A 13,644-nucleotide genomic window follows, 5' to 3' on the forward strand; every position below is an offset into this window, starting at 1 on the left:
CGTAGTACACTATGGTACTCACACCGTACAAACTCCGTGGGACTCTGCCATACGGTTTTCCTTTCCCTGGCGGTAAAATCAAGGTGGGGCGCTCTCGCGAGACGGGGCGCTCTGGCGGTACTTTACGGTGCTGGGAATATGATGAATATTCATAGGTCGAGGGAATGGAAAGGGGAAAGATCTAAAGAATAAATTTGCCTGTCACCACCAGGACTCGAACCAGGGACCTTTGCTTATAATTTTAGCATTTTGTTTACTATCTGTATGCCCTAAACTTGCTGCAGACTTTTTCCATTGCCTATTTCTTCACTGGCAACGAGAGCTTCGCCGAGGAGGCAGTCAAGACGCTCAAGCGCTGGTTCCTGGACGCCGACACCAAGATGAATCCAAACCTGAACTTTGGCCAGATGATCCCTGGCGTGTGCGACGGAAGAGGAATCGGTATCATCGATACAGCGTAAGCGTTGTTCTTTTTATTTGATTCGCTGACCAAAAACGGACAAATGTATCCAATAACAATGGGGCGAATAAGGACTGGCGACGTAACATGAATTTATGAAGAGAGAGACCGTGTTCTTGAGTGATTCAATAGACCCCTGCCCGATGCACAATGATGACGTCCGTCCATGCTCTGTACAAGCCTGTCTGCTGAAATGCGTGTTGCACTGCTTTCTAGGATTACCAAGTCGCGACCAAAAATGGCTCGAAAGCCCCCATTTTGTAGACGGATTACATCTTTGCCAAACTTTCCCAAAGTCACTACACGGTTGAGATGTGATTTTGCTTTGCCAGAAGTGATTGTATTGCAACTATGCTTCCTAGTTCATACAAAGATGACACACAGCTTCAAAGTGACATCAAGTGTCCTTCAAGCAGAGGTTGTGGCTCGTGTAATGCTGCAACGAATGCGGTGCTTGAGCAAATTCTCATTAGCCTATCCGTATTTTACCGGTTGTAAGTCGACCCCGGTTACAGGTCGCCCCCCGTATCCGGAGGTCTCAATTCTGCGTTTTAAAGTTTTCACCCAACGAGGGTATAACCTCCCAGTCCTTGAAAAAGGCCAATACACTGGCAAAAATGTGTACATCTGGTGCACTCGTGCATGCAGTGCAGGTCATTTTTTGTAAGATCCTGATAGTTCCCGGTTGTAAGTCGACCCGCACCCATTCTGCTTCTATTTTTAGTCGGAAAAGGTCGACTTACAACGGAAAAAATACGGTATATTTTCCGGAGTACAAGCCTCAATTTCAACACTTGTAATTCACCCCATGAAAAGTTCGTGCAGCAAATACTCCGATGACAAGAGAGCTTGGAAGCTCAGGGCCCTACGCTATGCTTTTTTTGCCTTGATGACCTAGACAAAAAAAGCATAGGGATGTTGTAAATTCTTTAAAAAAATCTTTTTTTAGACATAACCTGGGATTCGAACCCGCACTATCGCGCGCCCTGCATGCACCCCCCGATACACTTCGCATACATACTAATTCTTCCAAGTTGTTTCACATTGTGATCTTGCATTCGAAAGCCCTATTTGAATATGCATTGTGGCCAGCCGTCTTTGATGGCACGGTACGGTAGGGGATAGGTACGGGACAGGTACGATCGAGGGTAATACGACACCGTCTAGCGGCCCGCAATATTCAAATAGGGCTTTCAAACGCAAGATAATAACGTGAAGCAACTTGGAAGAATGGGTATGAATGCTAAGTGTATGGGGGAATGCATGCAGGGCGATAGTGCGGGTTCGAATCCCAGGATATGCCTGAAAATAAATAGGAGAATTGAAAAATGTATAACATCCTATGCTTTTTTTCCGTCAGATACGGATAGCGCCAGGCGTGACACAAACAAACAAACACACAAACAAACAAATACCAAATTAAAGCTGTGTGGACCCTGGCTAGCGCCAGACGTTACTGAAGTAACGTCTTCTGCATAGCTACGGGAATGAAATACACTGTAATATACAGGGTAGATGTCTGTATCTCCAGACAAAAAAATCGGGGGGGGGGGGGGGGAGGGTTATACCCTGGAAATACGCTACTTTGCCTCCAATGTTTCCTTAGTGTTATATAGCATCACACATAGAACAGAAAGGTTCAAGGTTGTTCAATGGAGTGCCCGATGCCCAAGAGCAGAGCTGCAGTAAAACCTGTCTTGGCGAGCACTCGGATAAGGCGACCACCTGTCCAAGAAGAACACTGCAACCAGGAGCCATGGATGCTATTCCCAGTCAAATAACCCTGGATAAGGAGACCACCTGGTAACAGAGACCGCTCTTTGTAGGTCCCTTGAGCGGTCGTCTTAGACAGGTTTCATTGTCATTGTACTTACAAAAATAGTTTGATGCTCAGTTGCCGCGGGACGACATGCCGTTTTCTCTGTGCAGGTCCTGGTATGCATTAGTGGACAGCATTCAGCTGCTGGACGGCTCTGCTGCACTGGACGCCAGCACACGGTCGGCCATGACTGAGTGGTTCAAGGAGTACGCAACATGGCTGCACACCAGCAGGAACGGCAAAGACGAGAGCAACGCCAAGAACAACCATGGCACCTGGTGAGTTGAGCAGTCACCTCGTGACCAACAGCATGGCCAATGGATGTTGGCCCATTGCCTTCTTGTGGCAAGTAACCATTGTGAATCATGTGTTGTTCTCCTTTACACCGGCAGCCTGCAACGATCTTCAAGGAATTGCTGGTTCTTTTGTAGGGATGAAACGATTACACCGATTACTCGGGACTTACTCGTTATCTCTATGATCGCTACTCGTTATGCTGTTATCGAGTATGCACTACCTGTACATGTCATGTACCTGTCCATAGTACTAGTACTTAGTAGCTAAGTCGCACTGTCTGTCTAGTCAACCATGGTCAACCCGCTGCAGCACGCGTCCTGCAAGGAGTTTTAGGTGACAAAATTCACACCTTTTCCTCGTCACGTTCGCACTTTGGGGATGTGTACCACCGGTGCATCCCGGAGTGAAACAAACTGGCTGTGCAGGATTTGATTGTCAGTGTTTGGTGTTGGGAGTCGATGGAGGCGTCTGTTTGTAAGCTTCAGAAAGACAAGCGCAGTAAGGGCCTGTCCAGACTAGGTAGAAAACCACGTAAACACGCCGTAAACATGCTTGTTGCCAAGGTGAGTGACGAAAAATGGCCGATAACGGGGAACGTGGGATTCACGCGGAACGTGAGTCGAGGACCCCTGTACAAAGCACGTTTCTCATCTACGTGCCGTTTTCGCAGTGTTTGTTGTGTGAGAGTCGATCGGTGGAGTTTTCGGATCGCACTTTTCTTGCTGTTTCCAGCTGCTGCAGCTTGTTTTTGCTTTGCCGTTTTCATAATGCCACACGTCCGTTTCAGCTACGACTCTGAGGCGACATTGATACAGTCGTGGCTGGACATGGAGAGAAATCCCGGGGTCTGGTGAAGAGGAAGGTGTTGTAGAGAGAGAGAGAGAGAGATAATTAACTGACGAGCGAGCATTTGAAACTGTTTGGATAGGAAGTAGAACCCTGTTCAGTTGTGAGGCCAAAGCCAGGGACTTTTACTGGAAATACACGGCGGCTACAACCATTAGTTCATCAAGCGATGCTATAGCGGGCCTCGACCGTGACGCTGCGCTGCTGCGAGAGTGTGGCCAAATTTCCGTACCTGGAACAGAGTTCAGGGTGATGTTCCTTGCGCTCGGCGTCAGTACTGCCATCGCAGGCCGCCATTCGTTTTTGTAGCTAGCTGGGTAGGTCTAGACCAAGCCAGGGAGTGCTTGCCTGGTCTACACGCTACAACTACAACTTAGTAAAAGTCACTTGTGTGTCTCGTCCAGTGGCAGTAGTGCATCCATGGACAAAAATGAACAGGTACAGGTGACAGAGCGAAGTGTGGACAGCGCGCCGCGTGTACGTCACGTACTCTGAAACGGCACGCCGTTTTTATTACCTAGTGTGGACAGGCCCTAAGAGCAGTACTTTGATTTCGACGTGGGATGCCGCTATGCGTGTTCTTGCTTTCACTTTGGTTGTTTTTGATGCAGTTCTTTGCGAGTAGTTTGTTCGTGGCAGATAACAGGAGTTAGCTGGTGCATTGTTTTCTCGTGCGTGATGGTGTCCACGCCGCCGAAGATATCGCGTGTTTGCTTGATGAAAACAGTCCGTCGTCCGCTGTTGCAAACTGTGCAGTGGAAAGCTCACACGTCAGAGTGGTACCACGAATTTATTCAACCATTTGAAGACTCACCATAAGCTTCAGTACCTTGAAGTTGTAGGTGGAAAGCAGGGTGAAGATGCGAGCAAAACGGCAGCAGGAACGACGCCAGTGTCGACATTCTTCCGCAACAACCAAAAAAATATTTACTAGTTTTTATTACAACACAGTTCTAGACGAGATGTCACAGTACTTCCGAGATGTGTTATTCCATCAGTCAGCATTCGTGACATACATGATTGTACATGTTAGATTGACAGCATGTTGGATTCTATCACGATTGTACATGTACAAGCGTATTCTGTATTTTACTGTATACGCAAGTCCTTCATGCACTATTATCAAGTTCCGGAGACCAGTAAAATTTTGATATGTCATACATATCCAGCATACTCGTTTTATGATAACTCGATCGTTTATAATAAACGGTACTCGATAAGAAGAAATGGATGATCGTTTCATCCCTATTCTTTTGTCATGGATCTGAAACTCAACATACCGTCCTGACCTGGGTTGATTTTATCCACAGTGTGTTTGTGATACTTTGAAGTATGCCTAGGCTTTCAGTCAGTCTGTGTGTGTGTGTGCGTGTGTGTATATATGTGTGTGTGTGTATGTGTGTGTGTGTGTATGTGTATGTGTGTGTATGTGTGTGTGTGTGTGCGTGCGTGCGTGCGTGCGTGCGTGCGTGCGTGCTTTCATATGTACACACGTATGCGCATTCACGGGAACATGCGTGTGTATGCGCGTATATGCACACACACATGGTAGGTATGATGCTCAGATCCAGTCGTTTGCCCTAATGTCAGGCCTCACGGACATCGCGCATGAAGTTGCCAAAATGGTAAGCATTCTACAAACGTTCCTACTCACCCTCTCACATGTACTTTCAGGGGAGTAGCGAGGATCATGATCAACGGAAGGGAGGCGCTCTTCGCACAAAAGTACATTGCTGCTCAATGAAATCCAATCCCGTCACTCGTGCCTTTTCGCGGCCCTCTGTTCGCAGGTCTTGGGCGGCACAACGCCCGGCGCGTACTTGAGTGACGGGATTGGATTTCGTTGAGCAGGACTGCACACGAGTGTACATGTCTTCTGTCTCTTCATGCACACACTATGACATGCTACTACCTCAAAGTACCGTAGAGTCCCGCGGATACGCCCCCGGGCTTATCTGTTTCACAAGAACATTTCGGCGGGCTTGTACAAGAACATGGCTTTATACGCGGACACGGGCTTATGCGCCGACACCAAAATTGTGCTATTGAAAAGTACCCAGGAAGTGAGAAGTACATGGGTGAAAATCACTGTGCAAACAAAAACAACCGATGATTGTGTTGAAATGTACAAAAAAACGTACATTATTGTACTACGTACATGGTGCGACCTAGGCCCATTGGCTTGTACAACGAAGCTTTGTGATGTTCGAACTTGGCCTGGGCTTATGCACGGGTGGGCTCATACACGGGTGGGCTTATGCACGGGTGGGCTAATGCAAGGGTGGGCTTATGCAAGGGTGGGCTTAAAGGGGCACTCCGGCTTCATTTTTGACGCCGAGTTTTCGATGCCAAGACGAAGGTTGGTGAAAGAGAAGACCCCTCGAACAAGAACGAGTCGAGCAGGAAGACGACTTTTGAATTTCGCCGAGCGAGCGCTGATGATGTAATGAGGGATTAGCTTGCCAGTGGAAATGCATCTGCGCACATACATTTCACATACTTTTTGGCCAATGTTCAATCGAAGAGGAGGTAGTTTTCTATGTTCTTTCAACGTCGTGAGCGATCCCGTCTTCTATACCCTTCCAGGTATCCTGAAGGTCCTCCAGAGGAGAATTTATCTCCAGCAAAGCGTTATTGATCCGCTAAATTCGTCTCGAGACAAATTCAACCAGTGCAGTGCTGATAAATGTAGAATATTGAATCTGTGATAATTGTCGACGATGGAGAGAGAGGTTGATAGCCGCTGTCGCAGGGAAAGTGAAGCTGCTGGAAGTAACGACGGGGAGCTTGTTAGCATCACATGAGCATCCAGACTTCAAAGCAGCTTGACGGAATCGGGGAGTACTGACTATTTGTCTCGCCCTCAGTTTAGTGAATTTTATGACCAGAAAGTATTCGATCAGGATTCCTTCTACAAGATGTGTAGTGTAGTACAGGTGATTTCTGAACTTGACGATATGGAGACGGACCAGTAGACCTACCAACAACGTGTACCTGCAGGAAATTCACCCAAGGCTATTGCTATCCTCTTCAGTGGCTGTTGTTTTTTAGTAAAATATGTTCACTTCTCTCAACATACTCCTGCATGGCAGCAAGAAGGTGAGCTATGGAATTCAACGCCACAATCTTCGCCCAGCTGTGGATGAAGCATGGTCAAGTCATGGCAGTACATATACTTGAAACAGATGAGAAATTGAAGTTCATTTGTGATGGGAAGTTTGACAGCCCCAGTGACCGAGTCGAGCGTTGTCTTTTGCCGTGGCACAAATTGCTGAAGAATCCGAGATGGTCTTGGAATTATGCACATGGATACTACCAGAAATAATGGTGGCATGAACCATTGTGGAATGGGACAGCTCACGGAGAATACTGGAATAGCTCAAGTATATCTAGGTGATTGTAAATCCTGTTCTGGCTGATAGCTTCGGCCTGCTGCGCCCGTCCATGTACAATGATGGTAACATGCATTTCTGTTTTCTACATACATGTATTTGCCGGCTACTATACTGTGGTATTACAGTTGCAGGTCCCTTATATAGAAATATGTTCACCCCCCCCCCCCCCCCCTACATACCCACATTATAAAATGAACTAACAGTTTCACTGTTGGACTAGCCGGCGGCTAGAGAGCAAAAGATTAATTTTATTGAAAAGAAAAGGACCAGGGGACTACAAGTTACGCTATAATGTTCACGAACAATTTCACTGTATTTGAAATAATTTTGTTTGATACCCTGAGAACTCTGAAACTGTGCAGCACTGTGGATTATATGTGGACAACATTTATGGAAGGAAAAGTGGAATAATTTCTAACACATTGTTCAAATAATTATAGCACTGGATTGTTGAGATTATGAGCACATTCCAATCAGCACTCTACATATTTATAGGCGGTGGCAATCGTTAGGAATAGGTCGGGAGTTGTCAGAGTGCTCTAGTATTATGAGAGAATGTTTTGTTTGTCTAATCGACGGCTCGTTTGAAGCCAAAGTTGTTTGAACTTGTTTCAGTCGACTTGATTCTAGACAGTAGTCGAAGGAGTACTATGAAGTATACACCAGACGTAGTCCGTAAGGTATCTCGTGAGAATTCTGTCGGTACACATCAGGTGTCAGCTTGCAAAGATGGCTCCTCTCTGTTTCTTGAAAGCCGGTCTAGTTAGACTGTGTCTCCAGCGATTCCCTTCTCAGAGCAGATACCATACCCAATACGGTCAATGCATATTGGACAGACCTGTGTGCACAACAGAAATAGTGGAGAGAAATCTCTCAGCTCATAAACACATCAGTGAAGTTTGAACTGCCGTTGTTTGTGGCCATCAGTATTAACCTATCGACTATAAGAATAATGTGCAAAAAACCTCTATAACTACAGCTAGTGCCATGGAATTGTAAAGCATCTAACTTAAGGAACTGCCAATTCTGGTCTGAGTTGCGTTCGAGGCCTGCAATTCATGATGGCTATCGTATGTTGCATTGACCAGAGATCATATAAAACTTCCAAACGCCACATTGAAACACACACCACTTTCGAGTACTTTGGTACCCCCTACCAAATGGGCATTCGTTCCCGGGGTGACAGGCGTCACCATTCGTTATGCCTGGATCAGATTTCATTGACCCCAACTGTCATGAAGAATCATTTTTAGTTTGACTGGATTTCAGTACAAGTTGTAGAACTGCAAAATCAATTTTGTTGTATTTGGGCAACCATTTCTCTACAAACGCTCTATTTGGAAAATAGAATTTTTTTATAAAATGCATATCCAAATTCCACATCTACCCAAATCGGAATACTTGATCACGTAAATCAGTACTATACGGAACGTTTAGAAAACGCCAGGGAATAGGAATTTGCTAACGACAACTCCAGGCCAGGGTACTAGCATACGAACAAAACAAGATAAAAACTCACCAGTATACTTGTAATTGTTAATTCATGTCGGTGTAATATTCACGATAAGCAACGAGGCACCCTCCGATTTGGTCAAGCTGCTTTGAAGTCTGGTTGTTCAGGTGATACAAACGGGCTCCCCGTTGTTACTTCCAGCAGCTTCACTCTCCCTGCGACAGCGGCTATCAGCCTCTCTCTCTCCTATGTCGACAATTATCACCCAGATTCAGCATTCTACATTTATCAGCACTGCACTGGGTGAATATGTCTCGAGACGAATTTAGCGGATCAACAACGCTTTGCTGAAGATAAATTCTCCTCTGGAGGACCTTCAGGGTACCTGGAAGGGTATAGAAGACGGAATCGCTCACGATGTTGAAAGAACATAGAAAACAACCTCCTCTTCGATTGAAAATTGGCCAAAAAGTGTGTGAAATGTATGTGCGCAGATGCATTTCCACTGGCAAGCTAATCCCTCATTACGTCATCAGCGTTCGCTCGGCGAAATTCAAAAGTCGTCTTCCTGCTCGACTCGATCGCTTCTGGAGACTCTTTCTTGTTCGAGGGGTCTTCTCTTTCACATACCTTCGTCTTGGCATCGAAAACTCGGCGTCGAAAATGAAGCCGGAGTGCCCCTTTAATTTAAACACGGGTGGGCTTATGCAAGGGTGGGCTTATGCACGGGTAGGCTTATGCAAGGGTGGGCTTATGCAAGGGTGGGCTTATGCACGGGTGGGCTTATGCAAGGGTGGGCTTATGCAAGGGTGGGCTTATGCAAGGGTGGGCTTATGCACGGGTGGGCTTATGCACGGGTGGGCTTATGCGCGGGTGGGCTTATGCGCGGGTGGGCTTATGCGCAGGTGGGCTTATGCACGGGTGGGCTTATGCACGGGTGGGCTTATGCGCGGGTGGGCTTATGCGCGGGTGGGCTTATGCGCAGGTGGGCTTATGCACGGGTGGGCTTATGCACGGGTGGGCTTATGCACGGGTGGGCTTATGCACGGGTCGGCTTATGCACGGGTGGGCTTATGCACAGGTGGGCTTATGCACGGGTGGGCTTATGCACGGGTGGGCTTATCCGCAGGACTCTACTGTAGAATGGTAGGAGTGTTTGACAACAGTACAATCATGTCACAGCTGATTTCTAGCTCAATATCTGAGTTCCGCGCTGGATTTTGGTGATGTAATCGCACCGTATGCATGTAATCTGATCTCAGTGTGTGTTTGTGTGTGTGTGTGTGTGTGTGTGTGTGTATGCATGTATGTATGTATGTATGTATGTGTGTGTGTGTGTGCGTGCGTGCGTGCGTGCGTGCGTGCGTGCGTGTGTGTGCGCGCGCGCGGGTGCATGTGCGTGTTATCTATTACGTTTAACTGTCTGATGTGCAGGTTCCTGACAAGAGAATCAAGGTGGAAATCAAACCTGATGGACAGATGCCAATGGTAAGCAGTCATAGAGGAAAGTTAATGAAGGGGAGAGTGTGTGTGTGTGTGTGTGTGTGTGTGTGTGTGTGTGTGTGTGTGTGTGTGTGCGTCTGTCTGTCTGTCTGTCTGTCTGTTGTGTATGTGTGTGTCTGTGTCTAAGTGTCTGTGTTGTCGTGTGTGTCTCTGAGTGTGTGTTGTGTGGGGTGTGTGTGTGTGTGTGTGTGTGTGTGTGTTGTTGTTGTTGTTGTTGTTTCTTTATTTTACTTCACCATATGAACAGGCAAGACTGCCTTCTCACCGGGGCTATTGGCCCACGGCTCTCACAGTATGATGGAAGTGTGTGTGCGCGTGTGTGTGTGTATGTGTGCGTGTGCGTGAGGGGGAAGTTTTGTTCGCTATTGTCAAGTCCAAATGAACATGATGGCAAGATGTATCATACACAACACAGCGTACATGTATAGTTGCGCTCGCAGTCACCGCCTATGCATAATGCTTGAGCGCCCGGAACAAATCTGTTTCCTTGCGAAAACTTACATCGATGAAAAAGACTGTTGCTGTTTATTTTATAATGATTGTAGTCGCGCATATGACTACTTGGAAGTAGTCGTATGCGCGACTACAATCATCTACTGTAATAAGTTACTGTGAAAGCAGAAATTTTCGTCGGTGTAGTATTTTCGTTATTCCCCCGAAATCGGCGGTTCGGTGTAGGGAAATTCCCGGTAAACCCGTTTTCCAGGTACACCGTACTAGTAATTGTACTATAGCACTAGTATCGCGTGTGCTGCGTGTTAAATATTGCAGGGCTGCCACTTGCTCCCATTTTTCGGAAATCGTCCGAGTTCTGATCGCCTGTCGGACAAGCCGACCGATTTTGTTCCCAAAGAGGGACAATCGATTATTTTATTTTGAGCGCTTTTTAGTCCAGTTGGCCATTCGGCGCTTCCAGGTCGCGTTTGGCCGGTCATGGTACATGTACATGTAGCTACGGTTGCTGCATAATTGACATGGTTGAAGTGCGTGTGCTGGACAGTTAAAAATGTGTTCTGGGGCCCCAACAGCAAACCATTTTCCTAAAAAAATTCAACGGGGGACACCCCCGGACCCCCATCAGATTTTTCTCCCTCCAAGTGTGGCAGCCCTGATATTGGGTTGCATTTTGTTTTAGGTCAAAATTGTCGGCACCGAAGCTACCGAAAATAAAACACTACCATATTGTTTGCTTTTATTATTTTATAGTAGATTCGGGTGGAGAGCAAAGGATTAATTTATAAGAAGAAAAGAGGACCAAGGAACTACTACTTTGTCTACAAGTCCGTTAGAATCTGCGAAGTAAAATAAACAACAACAACAACAACAACAACAACAACAACAACAAGTTATGCTGTAATGTCCACTAACACCACCAGTTACTTTACAATCAGCTCATGTGATAACATAGCACCACACTGACCAACGGTGGTTGGTGGCTGGCTGGTCACCTTCCCCTCCTACGTTATTCCTATAACTTAGAACCTTCCAAGTTGGAAGGTTGTTGGAGTGCGCATCCAAGACTTGCCAAGAGCTGATTGGCAGGCAGTTAGTTGTAGAACGTCAGTATCACCGGTCAGTGCCGTGCAATGTTATTACATGAGCTGATTGTTTAGTACCTGGACTGGTGGTGTTAGTGGACATTATAGCGTAACTTGTAGTTCCTTGATCCTTTTTCTACTGATAAATTTGATTAAATGAAGGTAATCCTAGAGCAAAGCTCAGTGCCTTTCTCTGTATTAAGATGCTACTATGACTTCGACAGCTTTTAGTAGGAATATTGAATTCAAATGTTGCAATTTGATACGAAAATCACGTTCTCCAAATTGGTCACTATACACATATAAATGTCACCTCACGTATGCCGAAACCCGCGAATATTATCAAGATTGTTGTGGCTGGCCGGTTGTCGTTATTTGGGGAGGTTGACCAGACTGTATGTACACTGACTGTGGATACGTACTATTATTAGGAGAGTGCTCGACACATAATTATGGGTGTAGAGCCTTATTCACGTAGAGAGAAAGGCAAAGCAAACCGTAGCTGCGTTGCCGTGACTGAGTTTCCCCGACAAGCCGCAATCATGAAACAGCACTGTCAGCCGTCTCCTTTTTTTCATTTTGTGTGTTTGTGTACGCATGTATGCATGTATGCTTGCATTTGTCCAGGAGGAAGCACGTACCAAGTCCAAGTCATACTGCACTTTCAATCTCAGAGTAAGTTCTCTGATCCTTGGCATAGTAACACACACATCACACGTATCTACAGTCCATTCATTGGAAACTGGCACCCTAACGTTTTGCTGTCTCCTGCACATAGTTGTAGATATTGTGAAAACAACAGCACATCCTGCATTGTGTAACCCGTGCAATTACTCCTAGTCGAAGGACAGGGAAATAGAAATCCAGCCAGGTTTTACAAAATTGGGACAGGTATACCATAGCAAAATGTATGGAGGAGCAGATCCAAAACCCAGATTCTTGAGATTTGAAGTGGGTTTTTGATCCTCAATTCGGCCCAAATCGGACTTTTTGAAAAAGCCAGCGGGACAGTTTCCGATGAATGGACTGTAGGCCATCACTTTTAAAAGAATTCAATAATGTGATGCAATGAATCCCTTCGTGACCATGACAGTGAGTCAATCCATCGTCTCAGACTCTCACATAGGCTTTGTGTCGGAAGTAGATTTGAAATGACACAAGAAACCGTGGAAAAACTGGGATAATCAACTTGAAGTATCATGACTGCCATCAAGGAAATGATGTTTTCAAGCCCTGCATGCTGCGTTGAGATAACACACTGCACAGCAACTACGTAGCCTTCCCCATCTCTCTGTCTGACTTTCTAACTGTCTCTTCTCCTCCCCCCCCCCCTTTCTCTCTCACTCTCATGTAGTTCGTACCACAGTCTGCACATTGTGTAGCATCTACGCTATACGAGTATGATGGGATTCACTGGCCTGGGGTAACAATGTACAGAACCGTGGAGACATGCGATACCCATCCGCTCCACCCTGTGGAAGGGTTCAAAGTCACGAGATTTTACAGTATTTGCGCGAAAGTGCAGGGTACCTATTATCACATGCACACACAAAAAGTCCTTCATTTTGCCAATTGGACTGAGTAGCTTATCAAGAGCGGACGGACTGTGCTGGGAAAGATTTCTCGACTATTTTTGTTTTCACTTCTGACCCTGTTTGCTACTCCACTATCTACTGTATTTGTCTCCAGGCCCTGTTCAACCTGGCACGCGTCTCATCATTCTCGGGCTTGAGCTTGTGGAACTACACCAGCAGCGATGGCAGCAGCATTCGGAAAGCCTTCGACTGGATGGTGCCGTATGCTGTCGACCACAAGGCCTGGCCGTTCAAGCAGATAGCGGACTACTCGTGGGGTGAGATGTTTGAGCTGTTCAGGCGTGCCTCCATAGAGTACGAGAACCCCGATTACGAGAAGATGATCTCATCGTTGCCCGACATTCACGAGGATGATGTCATCAACTTGTTGTACCCACGGGTGTATAATGTATCGGTTTACTTGCCACCGAAACCGGACCGCGGAATGCCGCCGTCCTGGTTTGGTGAGCTACCATAGAGAGATGATTTACTTGCTACATGTTGAGTACCCGCAGCGCTAAAAGGCAATTGGGTTACCCGTATCCTACTAATTACATCATGATCTGGGCATGAGCAATATTCCATAGCAATGACGTCATACATTGGTCATGTGCCTGATCCATAGTCTATGGACGTCCTATCATTACATCAGGATTTTCTGGTTATGATGTAATGCTATAGTGCAGACCTCTGTATAGTGTTCTGATCAAGTGCATGATCGCTATCCTATAGACTAGAGGGGTTATGCCATGACACCAA

The 13,644-nt window shown here is 46.3% G+C and overlaps 1 protein-coding gene across 1 annotated transcript in view; it reads left to right on the top strand.

The window, feature by feature from the left end:
• Positions 1-13,644, top strand: part of LOC135819283 (uncharacterized) — a 19,874-nt gene extending 6,230 nt beyond the window's left edge. Inside the window, exons 5-10 of the mRNA XM_065332459.1 lie at positions 285-457; positions 2,390-2,557; positions 4,975-5,047; positions 9,705-9,758; positions 11,939-11,986; positions 13,001-13,644. Of these exons, the coding sequence (XP_065188531.1) occupies positions 285-457; positions 2,390-2,557; positions 4,975-5,047; positions 9,705-9,758; positions 11,939-11,986; positions 13,001-13,363 (879 nt within the window). The 3' untranslated portion in view covers positions 13,364-13,644. The remainder of the gene's footprint in view (positions 1-284; positions 458-2,389; positions 2,558-4,974; positions 5,048-9,704; positions 9,759-11,938; positions 11,987-13,000) is intronic.

Source organism: Sycon ciliatum, chromosome 6 (genome assembly GCF_964019385.1).
Source record: "Sycon ciliatum chromosome 6, ocSycCili1.1, whole genome shotgun sequence".
Lineage (NCBI taxonomy): Eukaryota > Metazoa > Porifera > Calcarea > Leucosolenida > Sycettidae > Sycon > Sycon ciliatum.